This window comes from Plasmodium malariae (assembly GCF_900090045.1).
Source record: "Plasmodium malariae genome assembly, contig: PmUG01_00_30, whole genome shotgun sequence".
Classification (NCBI taxonomy): Eukaryota; Apicomplexa; class Aconoidasida; order Haemosporida; family Plasmodiidae; genus Plasmodium; species Plasmodium malariae.
This window is the reverse complement of record NW_021638303.1, coordinates 21,493-36,440: the sequence shown is the minus strand read 5'-3', so window position 1 is coordinate 36,440 and position 14,948 is coordinate 21,493. Positions and strand designations below refer to the sequence as shown.

The 14,948-nt window shown below is 18.2% G+C and overlaps 2 protein-coding genes and 3 pseudogenes across 5 annotated transcripts; all 5 read left to right on the top strand.

Moving 5' to 3' along the window:
* Positions 1-219: 219 nt before the first annotated feature.
* On the top strand, positions 220-990 carry PmUG01_00056800 (Plasmodium exported protein, unknown function; the record flags this gene model as incomplete). The annotated part of the gene is made up of 2 exons (XM_029004711.1): positions 220-306; positions 445-990. The coding sequence occupies 2 exons, from the start codon at positions 220-222 to the stop codon at positions 988-990; spliced, it is 633 nt and encodes a 210-aa protein (XP_028859092.1).
* Positions 991-4,926: 3,936 nt separating this feature from the next.
* Positions 4,927-5,597, top strand: PmUG01_00056700 (annotated as a pseudogene). Its single transcript is given in 2 exon segments — positions 4,927-5,082; positions 5,097-5,597. Coding segments are annotated over 2 exon segments (657 nt in total).
* Positions 5,598-7,423: 1,826 nt separating this feature from the next.
* Positions 7,424-8,118, top strand: PmUG01_00056600 (annotated as a pseudogene). Its single transcript is given in 2 exon segments — positions 7,424-7,507; positions 7,522-8,118. Coding segments are annotated over 2 exon segments (681 nt in total).
* A 3,107-nt stretch (positions 8,119-11,225) lies between these two features.
* PmUG01_00056500 (fam-l protein) lies at positions 11,226-12,202 on the top strand (the record flags this gene model as incomplete). The annotated part of the gene is made up of 2 exons (XM_029004700.1): positions 11,226-11,309; positions 11,438-12,202. 2 exons carry the CDS (start codon positions 11,226-11,228, stop codon positions 12,200-12,202), a joined length of 849 nt encoding a protein of 282 aa, XP_028859091.1.
* A 1,785-nt stretch (positions 12,203-13,987) lies between these two features.
* PmUG01_00056400 lies at positions 13,988-14,653 on the top strand (annotated as a pseudogene). Its single transcript is given in 3 exon segments — positions 13,988-14,305; positions 14,320-14,538; positions 14,549-14,653. Coding segments are annotated over 3 exon segments (642 nt in total).
* The last annotated feature ends 295 nt before the right edge of the window (positions 14,654-14,948 follow it).

Sequence of the window (14,948 nt, the reverse complement as noted above, 5' to 3'; positions counted from 1 at the left end):
AAACATAATGATAAATATTTTAAGTTATTTTTTTAAATTAAATTTTTTTATACTATGCAATATATTATCCTCACATTTTAGTGAGAATTTATGAAAATATAAAAAATGTTGAAACAAAATTAAAATATTGAAAGTAGCATCTTTCTATATTTGGTGTATATTACAGAATTGCTAATTATTTTTCATTCTGAATATATTCAAATATCAAGAATATGTATCATGGAGCAAAATTTTGTGCAATATTTATTAATTAAAACTGCGGTATTTATCCTTTTATTTTGGATATGTCATTTTAAGGATGATATGGTATGATTATATTATTTAATTATATTTATATTTTCCATATTTTTCAAATTTTATATTTATTAATTCTTTTTTTAAGCAAAATATTACATATTTCTTTAAATGACAAATATATTTTTTTTTTTTTCGAGCCCTTATCAGAGATCCACATATGATAATTCTAAATTTATTATAAAATTAGATGTGAGATTGTGTCGAATAATGGCGGCACATAAAAAGGAAAAACATTCAAATATTAAATGTATAAAGAAGGAAATAAAAAATAATGGAGAATACAAAAAAATGGAATCATCTAATACTAAAACGGGAATCACAGTAAAAAATAAAAGGCTAGACAAAATATATTATAAAAATTTAGTTAGTTATATGGCAAATGCTGATTTTAAGTATTTAAGAAAAAGCATGAAAAAAAAAGTATTTCAGATTTGTGTTTTAGCTAGCGTCCATATACTACTTGGAATACTACTAATTGTTTTAAAAAAATTAAATTATTTAAAAGATGTAGAGTTATCTGGTAGATTATATTTATCACATCTAGGATGTGTGATATTCATGTATATAGTTATATTAAGTATGTTTTATTTTTACAAAAAATTTCAAACATATATAAAGTTAACACGTATAAAAGCTGATATATATAATACGGCATATCCTTCGTTCCGTAAAGTAGACTTATATAAAGATTAATATCTATAAGTTCCCATTTTATATACACAAATAATAAGTATGAATTTAATTGCTTATATTTAAACAATGCTTCTTCTCTTAGCTGACCATTTTGATATGCAATAAAAAAAATAAACGCTACTATTTGCTTTGTTGATTTGAATATTATAATTTCTTTTTTTTTGCTTATTACATTATTTTTAATCCTTAATAAATTGTTGTGTTTTACGTATATATTTTTGTATATAACTATATTTTTATGAAAAATACTATATGTGCTTAAAAATTAATATAGAAAATAACAGTTTATATTATTTTGTTGACATCATGTGTGAATTTTTATTTTTACTCTAAAATATAGTGTTCATGATTTTCTATCTTGTACTCAACTAAATGAATATTTGTTGAGGTAATTAAAATAGTGTAATATTTGTATCAAATTAAAAGTAAATGTGTCTTTTGATTAATATGAAAATTCAAGAAATTTGAATGTAGTTATATAGTTATATCTTTTATTTTGTTTAAATAAAAAAAACTAATTAATTATAGGTTCCAAAGAGTTAATTTTTTATGTCTACATTGAAATGTAATATAAAGATACTTTGCGTAAGCTAAAAATAAATTTTCAAAAACGAAACCATTGAAACATAACAAATTATGTTATGTGATAATTTTAAAATAATATATATGGTAATTACTTTTAATAATTTTTTTTTTTTTTGATGTTTTTTTATTATGATGAAATAATTTGTTTAATTAATACTTAAAACTTTATAAAAGTATAAAAAGGCGTAGATTATTTTTAGGATATTTTATAGTAGTATATAAATTTAAAGAGCTTTTTTCTTTTTATTAACAATTTTATTGTGATATAAACTTTAATTGTCTTATTAATATTATTAAAATTTACACATTATTATTACATACATTATATATTTAATATTACTTTGTATTATATAATATAACATACAATTTTTTTTTTTTAGTTGGTTTTGAATGAGTTCGCTTAATAACATATATACATAAAAAAAAAAGCAAAATATTTAGTAAATAAAATATCTTATTTTACTTATATTAGTTCTACTTGTTATATATATTTAATGAATCATTAATTTTATGATGGCCTAATTTAGTAATCTTTTTTTTTTTTTTTTGATTAACATTATATTGAATAATTATATATAAAACCGTATCAACTATGAATTTGTTAAATATCTTTTAGCCATAGGAAATTAAAAGATAAAATAGGTACCAATTATATACTATAGTTAAATGAAAAATATGTCACTGTAAGAAAAATTGCAAATGAATCCAGAAATGATAAGTTTTAATAGAATTATTAGCAGTAATAGAGTAATGGACACGAACAAATTTCTGTACAGTAAAGATCATTCTAAAAATGTTACTTAAAGAAACAGTAATATAATAACATTTTCAATTTAAATATATATGGTATGACATCATATTATTTTAAACTAAATTATAAAATAAAAAAAGCATATACTCCACCGTTATATAATATTAATAACAATATATATTAGAAAAAACATGAACTACTATTATAAAGTTTTTAATTAATATAAATGAATACTATAAATGATACCGTATTAAAAAGATGTAAAAACATTAATGGATTAATATATACATACATATATATATATATATATATATATTAATTAAAATATATTCCTATATACAAAAAATACATATAAATAAATATTTATAAATTGAACCTATTAATGTGTGATAAATCCATTTATTCAATGGAAGAATATTTATTTACCTAAAAATTGAAATTTTTTTATAGATGATATTTCCATTTAGATGAAAATGTATAATTAATTATGACTGATATAAATGTTTTTAATAAATATATCATTAAAAATAAAATTTAGCAGAAAAAGGAATAATCCTAAAAATGTCAAACCATATACTTGACATGATAATTTAAAAACTATTGATTAGATAAAAGATAATAGTTTTATCTAACTTCTTTGATTAAGTAATCTGAATAAGATATAGTATTAATAAATAAGGTAATACGTTATATTTTTTATATAAATTAAAATATGCAATATATGATAACGTAAGAATCTCTCGAAAGTGTAGGACTAATTATCTTACTAATATTCATTATAAATATATTTATAACAAATTTATACATTATATAAATATGAAATCACGAAATACATAAATATCTTATTTTAATACTGTTTTTCTTAGAGTAATACTATATATTGCGCTTATAATTAAATTATTTTTTTTATATTGTTTTTATATAAACTATTTTTTTTAAGGAGATTAAATTAATTAAAAAAATTAGTAACAATTTATTATTTATATTATTAAAATAATATATTTAATATTTAATAATTTCATAATTAACTCAAGACTATAAGTGAAAAAAACAGAAACAAATAAAAATATTGATATACACATATATGTAATTTTCTAAGCATATTTCAATATAGCGTCTCATTTATTTTATATACATTACATAAATAATGGTTATACTTAAATATGTTAATTTGGGTATAATTTATTTATAAATTAATAAAAAATAATTACCAAATTTTTTCCTTTTTCAAAATTTTCGGGAAAAAAATTAATATATTAAAAATTTTTATAAGTCTTATTATATAATATACTATATAATAACTTATAGAACGTTTTAAATGTAAATTATTATACATTTTTTTTTTACGTTATATATTTTTGGAATTTCCCATTGAATTATCTAAATTACTAAGAAGAATTTTTTGCTAAATACGTTTTTACATTTTTTTATTAACGCTAATATTTCCGCAGAATTTTTAAATATATAAAATTTTAATAAAACTAAAACATTTATAAATATCTGAATTATCACAGTTAATGCATGCATTATTGGTAATGATAAATAAAATACATTTTTTTAAATTATATATAAATTACTGTATATTTCTTTTATTAATATGTTACAAATGTTTAAATTTAGCAATTTGGATTGTGTTATTTAAATACCAAAATTTTGTATCTGAATTACATCTTACAATCATATTTTTACGAAAAGAATGTTTAAGCTTTTTACATATGCAAAGGCATTTATCATATATTGGATCATAATTTATACGATAAAAAAAAATTTGTATTTTTTTATTTTTTCTTTACATTTCTGTCATTGTAATTATATTATATATGTGAAATTTACGTTTTTTAAATAAAAAATAATGCTTAGAAAAAAAAATATGTAAAAATTACTTATGTTATTTACAGGATATTTATCATAAAAATAATAATTATATTAATGTTATGTGATAATATATTTATTCTTATCACATAAACTGTTTTGTTTTATATATAAATTAAAATCATAAGGAAACCAAAAATTTATTTTATTTTTTTTGAAATGTATTAACAAGGAAATTTAGTATTACTCTGTTAAGAAGCTAAAATGTAAATATATTTTTAACATTTATTAATAAAATTAGGGCTACTAAAAATTATTATAATTAATGTTTATTTTTTAATATGTAAATTTATTGAAATATTTACTAAAATTTTTTTTATATTATTTTTTTTTTAAATTTCTATTTTTATTTTTTTTTTTTCTGAATTTATTACTCTTTCAATGCATAAAATCAGATAACAAAGGAGATGAAAAAATATTTTTATTACGATTTTGTAAATATATAGTAAATTATTTGCATGTTTAAAGACATTGAACAAAATAATTTTGGAATGAATATAAAATGATATCTTTTATTTTAGTTAAAAATATTATATTTATATTTTTTGTTTGGATATATTATTATTTCTGTGATGCGGTATAAATATAACATTGCAGAAAATTTTTTCCATATTTTATGATGATTCATGTTATATATACACATATATCAACTGAAACAAAATATTTACTTTGTGCGTAGAAAAATATATCAAACTATAAAAAATTAAAACATTTTATTTTCCTTGTAGCATAACTTTGGTCAAATTTTAGGTATGAAAACTATTCAAAATATATCATTATATTCAAGAACATATAGATTATTATCAAAATTTAACAATGAAAAAATAAAGGTTTTATTAGAACGTAACTTCCCTAGAAATGGATATAACGATATGAAAAAAAAAAAAAAAAAAATTGTCAATTAAAAAATTATGGTAATAATACTGGAGCGGAATACGATGGAAAGAGCAGAACTAAAAATAAATGTAATTCAGGATTTGAGGAAAAAAAGTTACTGAGGAAGGGAATATATATATTATGTAAACCATTTGTAGAAATAGATAAAATATTTGAAAAATTAATTTATAAAGGATTTATTGCAATATATGAATATAGGAAATGTACAGATTCTATCCAAAAAAAAAATTTTAAATTTTCAGCGTGTAAAAGTGCTGTTTTAACTTTTGCTCTACCATCAATAATTTTTTTTACAGTACTTTCATTACTTTTGTTAGTTTGTCCTCCACTAGGTAATCTAGTGTTGGGGAAAAATAGTCAATCTTTTCAACAATTTATGACAAAATCTGGAATGCAAGCTTTTTTATTGTCGTTATTTATAATAAGTATCACCATGGTAATTTATATACTGGTAAAATTTATAAATTATGTAATAGAAGTAGGGGGAGATGAAATAAAAAACTAGTTATAATGAATACATTGGTTTCCGAAAATTTTTGTTTTTGTACATAATTAAGATTTACTATTCGCTTAATGAAATTATGAATTAAATTTTTTTTTTTGTTTTGTTTGCATTATTATATTAAACTAGCTAGATATCATGCACTTATACATAACTATAAAAATGTACATATTTATTATTTACACTATTTATAGTGTTTCGATATTTTTTTTTCCATGATAATGTATACTTTTGAAGGAATTTACTACTTTCATTTGGTGCAATTACATAAATGTATATACATATGAAAGCATGAAATAAAAAAATTATTATCTTATTTTATGCAGTGTTCCAGAGTAATATGTGTTATATATTATATTAAATATTATTATAATTCTTTTCTCTTATTTTCAATTAATAATTTTTTAGAAAAGTAACTTAATTAGATATATTAGTACCAATTAATTATTTATAATTAAAATAATTTATTTAATATATAATATTTTTATAATTAGTTGAAGTTATCAAATGCAAAAATTAGGAATGGATGAAAATGTTGGGATATTAGTTTTTCTTCTTTTACTTATAACATTATTAAAAGGGATATTTTATATAGCTTGAACTAGTTTCTCTAAAATTATTTAATGTAAAATTATTTTATATTGGAATTTATTTTTGTATTTCATAATTGGTAAGTATATTTTTTCATTAAATTTACTTTAATATTTTTCTTTTCTCTTATTTTTTTTAATATTATTATTTTTTTATAACTTATAAGTTTGCATTATTTTAACAAGATATAAAAAATTATATAAATAAGTGAACTCATATAGTGTATTAATTTTTAACAATAATAAATAATATATATTTTTTATAATTATATAAAAATTATCATGTAATACTAATAATAATATGGCGAAAACCTATAAAACAGATAATTTAGAGTTTACTTTTTAAAATACAAAAGTTTGTATGTTAATTCAATTCTCCAATGAAACTTCTACAATAAAAATGCATGAACATATTAAAAATTCAAGTATATATCAGATGCAACTTTATAATTTTTACAATAACAAAAATATGTAGTTTTTTTTTTTTTTTTCAGTATATTACAGGAATTATATTCTATATAATAATTTAAGATCTTTTAATAAGAGCAGAGGACTACGTTTATTTATACGAATCTAGGCACTTCAATTGCTATATTTCCGATGTATATTAATGTGATAATTTATATAGCGGATTTTTTATATTTTATATATAAAACAAAAATTTTAAGAATCGGAGAAGACTTTTTTTTTTTTCTTAAGATTATTAACAGCAAAATTTAATATTTGTTCTATAAGACGAATCAGATTAGTATATATATATATTAGTAGATTTATTAATAAAATTATTTCTACCAAATTTATTTTAATTGAAGTTTTTTTATAAATAAATTCAATGGAGCTATTTAGAAACGCCTTTATAGTGTTGACATTTCTCTATTGTTTATATTTTTGTTTTATTTAAAAAATTTGATACTATTTAAGGAAAAGAAATATGATAAATTTAAAATAACAAATGAAAAGAGAATATTTTTCAACGATGTTTCTCGAATATGAAGCCTATTTTCTTACATATATAAATATATTATAACACTTAATCATGAAAAAATGAAGGGGAATAGTAACTATTTTATTTCTGTTAAAACCATAATATTTATCATTTGTAATTTCATTTACTCTTATATTAATATTTTGGTATAATTATTACATCCCAGACAATATCCTTTATATTTTTAATATTTAACGTTACATATGAATGAATAATATATATATGTATTTAACGGAAATATTTCTTTAAGTGTAAGAAAATACATCACATTATATACAACATTAATATTTCTTTTTTTTTGTAGTGCAATTCTGATAAATCTTTATACTATAGAAACTGTGAAAATAGAATAGTAATTTCAAGAAGTAATAGAATATTATCAAAACATGGGACTAGAAAAATAAATTTAAAATGCAATTATAAATTAAATTTAAAAAAAAATTATTATTTAGAAGATAAAAAACACTCAGGAATATCAGTGAATAGTAGAAAAAGTGCTTCTGCGAACAAATATAATTCAAAATTTGAATCCAAAATATTAATTAAGAAATACACGTCTATTATATGTAAACCATATATAGCAATAGATACTTTTTTTGAAAAACTATTATACAGAGTATTTTGTACTATATACAAATATAGAAAATGTACAGATCCTGTGCAGAAAAAAAGTTTAAAACTTTCTGTATTTATAAATACAGCTTTGATATTTGCTCTACCAGTAATACTTTTTTTATTATCATCTGTAATGTATATTTTTGCGCAATTTTTCTCTGACACTTTAAAGGAACTTATGCCAATTGGGGACACAAGCAATTTTTTAACTTATGTACGTGATAATTCGCAGTTCATTGGACTATTATTATCTATTTTAAGTGTTTCAATGGTTATTTATACTCTGGTAAAATTCTTAAAATATGTAATTGAAGTAAGGAAAAATGAAGTTAAAGCTTAGTCATAATAAATATGATGCTTTAAGAAAATGTGTTTTTCATTTAACTATTGAACTATGGATAGTGATTAAGAAAATTATATGCTTAAAAGAATCTTTTGTTTAACTAAAAATATTATGATTACATCTAGATTATATAAAAATATATATTGAAACAAAAGTGTAAGAAACAAAAAATTTATTAATATATTAAATATTTATGATAGTTTTTTTGTTTTTATATTTCTGTTCATCTTATAATGTGTTGCTGTAAGGTAATTTAGTATTCCGATTTAGCAGATGTATACATATATGTGCATATATAAATATCATATGCTTAATAAAAATGTGAATGTAAATTTTTCGGTATTCATAATATAATGTCTTTTATATGTAAAATTATATTTGTACAAGTTATATGTAAATAATTATAATAATAAATAAAAGCTTAACTAATTTAATGTATAGAATTCCAATATCCCCAACTTCATTTATGTAGTGAGAGATTTATATTTTTAACAGTTATATATTTTGAGTTTTTTTTTATGGTTTTATGTGATTATTTGATGATGTTTTAAAATACAATTATTGAATATTACTTATAATTTAAATAATTAATACAGTTTTTCATTTAAAAAAACTTAAATCATTTTTTTTTTTGTATATCACCATATGTTAACTAAATTATAACTAAACAAATAATCATAGTTGAAATTAGCATTTTAAGAAACGTATATTTAAAATCTTGTTTCATATAAGCATATATTTGTTAGTTCTACATATTTTTTTGAATAGCGTATGTATGACATTATAAATATATAGTATTATAACATTACTTTTAAGAATGAACTATGAATAGTATATAATCATTTTTATAATTCATGAAGCTTTATAATAAAGTAAAGAGAACAAAATGTATTTATCATTTCATTAACTTAGGTAATTATTGTATATAAAATCATTTTATGAACATTGCTTACATATTTCTAACAAAAGAAAATTATATATATCTGTTTTTCAAAAATTTAAGTGAATATAATTATTGAAACAATATTAGTCTGATACTAGGTATTTCTATACAACAATCATTCCTTTCGTTCTATACAAAAAAGTAATTGTCTTAATAAAAATAATATATTTATAATTAAAGTAAATTGGCCATTTAAAAATAATGTATACAAGTTTTATGAGTAAACACGATTTTTGGCTATAAAAGCATTATATATAGACAGTTATTCATACATTTATGTTACATGGAATTTTTTCTTTATTTATTGGATATCATCATTAGTAGGAACCTATATGTCAAAAAATAAGTATTTTGTAATAAGAAAATAATTGTTTTTGAAATTTGTTAATCTTCACTTTTTATAATATAAAATTAAATAAAAATAACATCATGTTACTAATCTGTGTTAGTTTATATGAATGTAATTATGTTTCTATGAATACAGTAAGTTGCAAGTTTTATTAATTAAATATTAGGGTATATTTTCTATAAAAGTATTAATTACATAAAGATAAATAGTATGGATTTTGGGGCAATATATTTGAGTGCTTGTTAAATAATTAGATACTATTTTCTTTTTAATTTGGAATCATAATTTCAAATTAAAATCCTATGTTAAGATTAATCTTTTATTTATTAATAACTATATACGTAAATTTGAAAATGGCCTTATTAATCAATGAAATATCTTAAGTATTTAATATTTTCAAATATATTGTTGAAGATATATATCTTGAGAATAATATTTGAATATATGAATATAAAAACAATAACAAAGTTATTAATAAAAATTTTATAATATACTTTAATTTATTTATTAACATCAAAATTATAGTCTTTTATAAAATTATTTATTTTTTTGTATACATACAGTGGTATTGTTTTAGGTTTCGTATTATTGGTAGAATATGTTTAATTATTAATAAAATAATTTTATTTTATAGTAAATATGTATGTAGGAGATTGTTAATTTTTGTATAACATAATTTTATAAATAAAAGTAATGATAAATACATTTATTATTTTTTTATTACTCTGGGGTAAATAATTATTTAATCGTATTGTGTAAAATTTTAATAAAATATTTATGAAATAATAAATTAATAACCAAAAAATATATATATTTTAATTCATTGTTTTATTTAACGAATACATTATAAAACGAAGAATAATCTGGTAACATTACATTTTATACAGAAAATAATCTTACATATTTTCTTTTTTTTTTTTAGATTTCTCCTTTATACATATATATATTAAAATAAAAGAAAAAATAAATTAGTAAAATTTGTAAAAATTTTATTTATATATAATGTTATATATTATAAATAATTAAAATTTATAATAAACAAAAATTCTAATAAAAAAATGAAGGATTAAATGGCATTTACTTTTAAAATATATATTTTGTGGTTGATTATATAGTGTCGTATAGATATTTTTATGTACCCATATTATATATCATAAAAAAATGCAAGTCTTATTATTAATATAAAACAAAAACATGTACAGAATGCGTTTATTTTAATGTACCAATAGTGCTATTTTAATATAATAATAATTAACATTTTTTTAGAAGAAACCTATTTTTCCAAAATATAATATTTCTAATATGGAATTATTAATGGGAAAAAATAATTGAAATTAATAATTAATTTCTTGATATATAGAAAAAATATATTATCTACCCGCTCTTTATTATTTATTTTACATAAAATCAAAATTTAGAAATATTATGAAAATGCATACTTTATTTATTCATTTTATATTTAAATGAAATAATAATGGAATTATGTTAGTGCTCTTCTATATGATATAAATAATTTATATATTTTGAATATCTATTAATGTATTTGAATTATATTATTTTAATTAAAATTTTTATATTATAAAAAAAATTAAGACAGCAATTTTATAATATATTTTTATATTTATTTTTCCTTCCTTCTCTTTAGAAAACAATATAGATATACATTAGTCATGTTTTTACAATATAATTCTAAAGGAAAACGTAATAAATATATATATATATATATATGTCATTTTTCCTTTTAATTATATTATTATTAATTTTTACCTTGTTGAGTACATTAGAATATTAAAAATATATATAATGAAACATAAAAATAATGTACCCTTTTTTATTAAAATTACTACGTTTGTTTATCTAACATGGTTTTGTCATATTTACAAAGAAGTAATATGTTAATAATATCTAAGTATATTCGTATTATTAATATTTGTCTTTTTAATATTTATTAATACTAATTTTTATAATAAATTAATTTATTGTTTAAATATCAATTGTTTTATCTGTTTTCTCAGAGTGTGCTTAATCACTTTGTAGAGGGGAACTACATCCTTTATAATAAATTAAATATGAGAAATTATCGAGTGTTAGAACAGTGTAAACAGAATAAACATTCAAATATTATAGGTTTAGGTAAAGAAATATTAAATAATGATGTTAGCAATCACGAATGTATATCTGATAATGAAAAAAAAGTTAAAAGTAAAAACAATCAATTAAGTGCAAATTTATCAAAGAAAACAATACAGGATAAACACTTTTTGAGAAAAAAAACTTGTATATTTGAAACTAAAAAATATTCTCACTTGGAAAAAAATATATTCAAAGAAATTGATTTTATAGAATTTCTTAAAAACAACAGAACAATTAGTAATAAGACTTACAAAAAAATGATACTCAAGAAATACAGACTACGGCTTGTCCTGCCTTTGTTAATATTCATGTCGCTCTTAATATCACTCATATTAGATTATTCTTGTGACTATGGAATTTTAAATGGGTTGATTAATTTATTGAATATCTCTTTAAAAAAATGGTTTAAACCTTTACATAATTTATTAGAGAGCTACAGTTTAGATCCGTTGTTAAAGAAGTCTCGTGTTATTATATATTCTGGAGAAAATTGTATATGGGGATACACCAGTTACGTACCTAATTTTTTTGGTCTCATAATATATATTCTACCCTTTTTTATATTAGGTGTAACCATTATAACAGTAATAATGTATTACCATAAACAAGTTAAAAAATATCAAAAAATTAAGTTCAGGAAAAGATAAAATATGCAAAAAGGAATATATTCTTTTGTATATAGAAATTTTTGTTATGAAATAATATCTATAGTGTCCATATAACTATTCTTAATAAGCATGCAAAGAATTTAATAAAATTTATAAATGCTCTTATTGATTCTTTTTGATATAAGACAATAAAAAATATATGTTCTTAGTTATCTTTAGAATCTAAATATTTATAATATTTATAAATATTTATTATAATTTATTGTTTATGATTAATTAAATAGGATGGTTTCATCCACATAATTGTGAATATAAATCAATTTTATGAAAAGTATATATTTATGTATTGATGTTAAAATATAATAGAATAATTCATATAATTCTATAGAAGTATTATAAAATGTATTTCACATAAACATTTCTTCCTTCTATTTATTGCTTTATCTATATAAAAATCATTATTTGTTGATGTTAATAATAAAATTTTCTATTATTTTTAAAATAATAATAATAAATTTATCATCTTTTGAATTTCATGAAACAAAGAGAATAATTTTTGTTTCATTGATATGCACGTTTTATTTGATAAAAAATTAATATTTATGTAATAGAATTCGTTTTATGAAAAAGGTTTTATAGCAAATGATTACTGTAAGATCCATCCTAATGGGAGATATGTTTTTTTTTTTTTTTTTTTTTATATGTTTCCTATGAACATATATAATTAATAAAAATAAATATAAAGAAAATTAAGAAGATGCATATAGAGATTATTGCTTGGAAATAATAATTTTAATTAAATATTATTAAAAAATATATATTCAAGAATTATCATACAAAAAAAAAAGATGTAAAATAAGTCATTTACCATTAAAATATATATTCTTCCATAAATTTCATAGTAGTACATTATTTATAATTTTTTCATTTTTGTTTTATTATTAACTTTAAAATTTTGATTTTGCTTAAGGGTTAAATAATGAATCTGTTTTGATTAGAACAACACAAAATGTTTTTTTTTAATATATTATTACTATAATTATATTATTATAATAATTAAAATTTTTTAAAAATAATAAAGAGTTCTAAAATATAATGTTTATATGTTTATAATTATTAATAGGATAAGATACGTTTGGTTTGTTTATATTTTATTGACATATGGAACAATTTACTAACTGTATTCTCTACATCTTATATTATATATAATATTAATATTTCGAAGTATTATTGAATTATATGTATTTTTTTATATTTTATTAGAAAAAGATTTACTAAAAAAATTATTTATATAGTGCACTACATTAAATAATTAAATTATATATTTTCAATATTTATGAATAAATTTAAATTATTTTATTTTAATAAAAATCAGCTTTTTGAAAATAAAATTAAATTAGTAATTATGTAAAATATATATGAAGTTATTTTTCTATATATAAGTGGTAAAATATATTATAATTATATATATTTAACTATGTATTTAAGAAGTAGTAATAAAACAAAATATTTTAAATATATATAGGATACTTTACCATTAGAAATATATTAATATTAATTTTTTAATCATTAAATATATTAATATATTAAAAATTTATATGATAGAACAAAAAATAAACATACTAATTAATATATAAATTGTTGTATATGTCTTTTTTACTTTGATATGTCAATTTAAGAAAGATGCGGTATATCCTTAGTTAAGCATTATTTTGTTGTTCTTATTTTTTTATGTTTTATTTATATTAATGTTTTTTTTATCACTAGATAACGTATTCTACTAAATAAAAATTATTTACATTGTATTTTTAGAGTACTATTAGTAAATCATTAGATAATAACTGTAACACAGTTAGAAAATTAGGTACAAGGAACTATCGATCACTTACAAAATATAAAAAGAATAAGGATTTAAATAATGTTTGGTTTAAGGAAAAGTATTTAGATAGTGGTGTTAATGAACAAAAAGATATATAAAATAATATAAAATGGATCAAAGGAGAAAACAAAGAAAGTGATAAAAGCTTTTTAAATAAGTGTCAATACTACATAGACGTTGTAGATAATAATAATGGAATGTTTGATAGAAAATGTTACCATTTTAAAAAAAAAATGATCAAAAAAAAAGATTATGATGAATATCTAGAAAAAAAAGAAGAATTTATGATATATCTTTAAAAAATTAAAAATTTAGAAATTATGGTTATGTTGTTGCTATATTTATTATTATTTCCTTGTTTGGAGAAGGAATACCAGTATTATCAGGAATGAAATCTTTAGATACAGTATTGAAATCTATTACGGAGTTTGCATTATTTGAACCCTTTAAAAATGTTATAAATAATTTATCAGAATCACATAAATACTGTCTTTTAGGAAATAACATTAAGCACAATTATAATTATTTTATCGATTATAGTTATAAAAACGATTTGTAAGATTTTAATAAATAATGAAAAATATACAAAATTTGGATTAATGAATGAGTAAGATGAAAAATAAAAAATATATATCCTTCTGTAAAGAATTCTTTAATATAAATTATTAACTATAATATTTTTAATGAAAAACATAATAAGAATATATATCATGTGTAAAATATTACAAATATACATGTGTATAATTATTATATTCCAGAGAACAATAAAATATTATATTCTTTTTTTTTTTTTTGGTGTACTGAACATTTTAATGTTTCTAAATTTGTATTTCAAGTTATATAATTAACTAACTAAATGTCATAAAATAAATATATATTTGTATATTTATATATATATATATATGA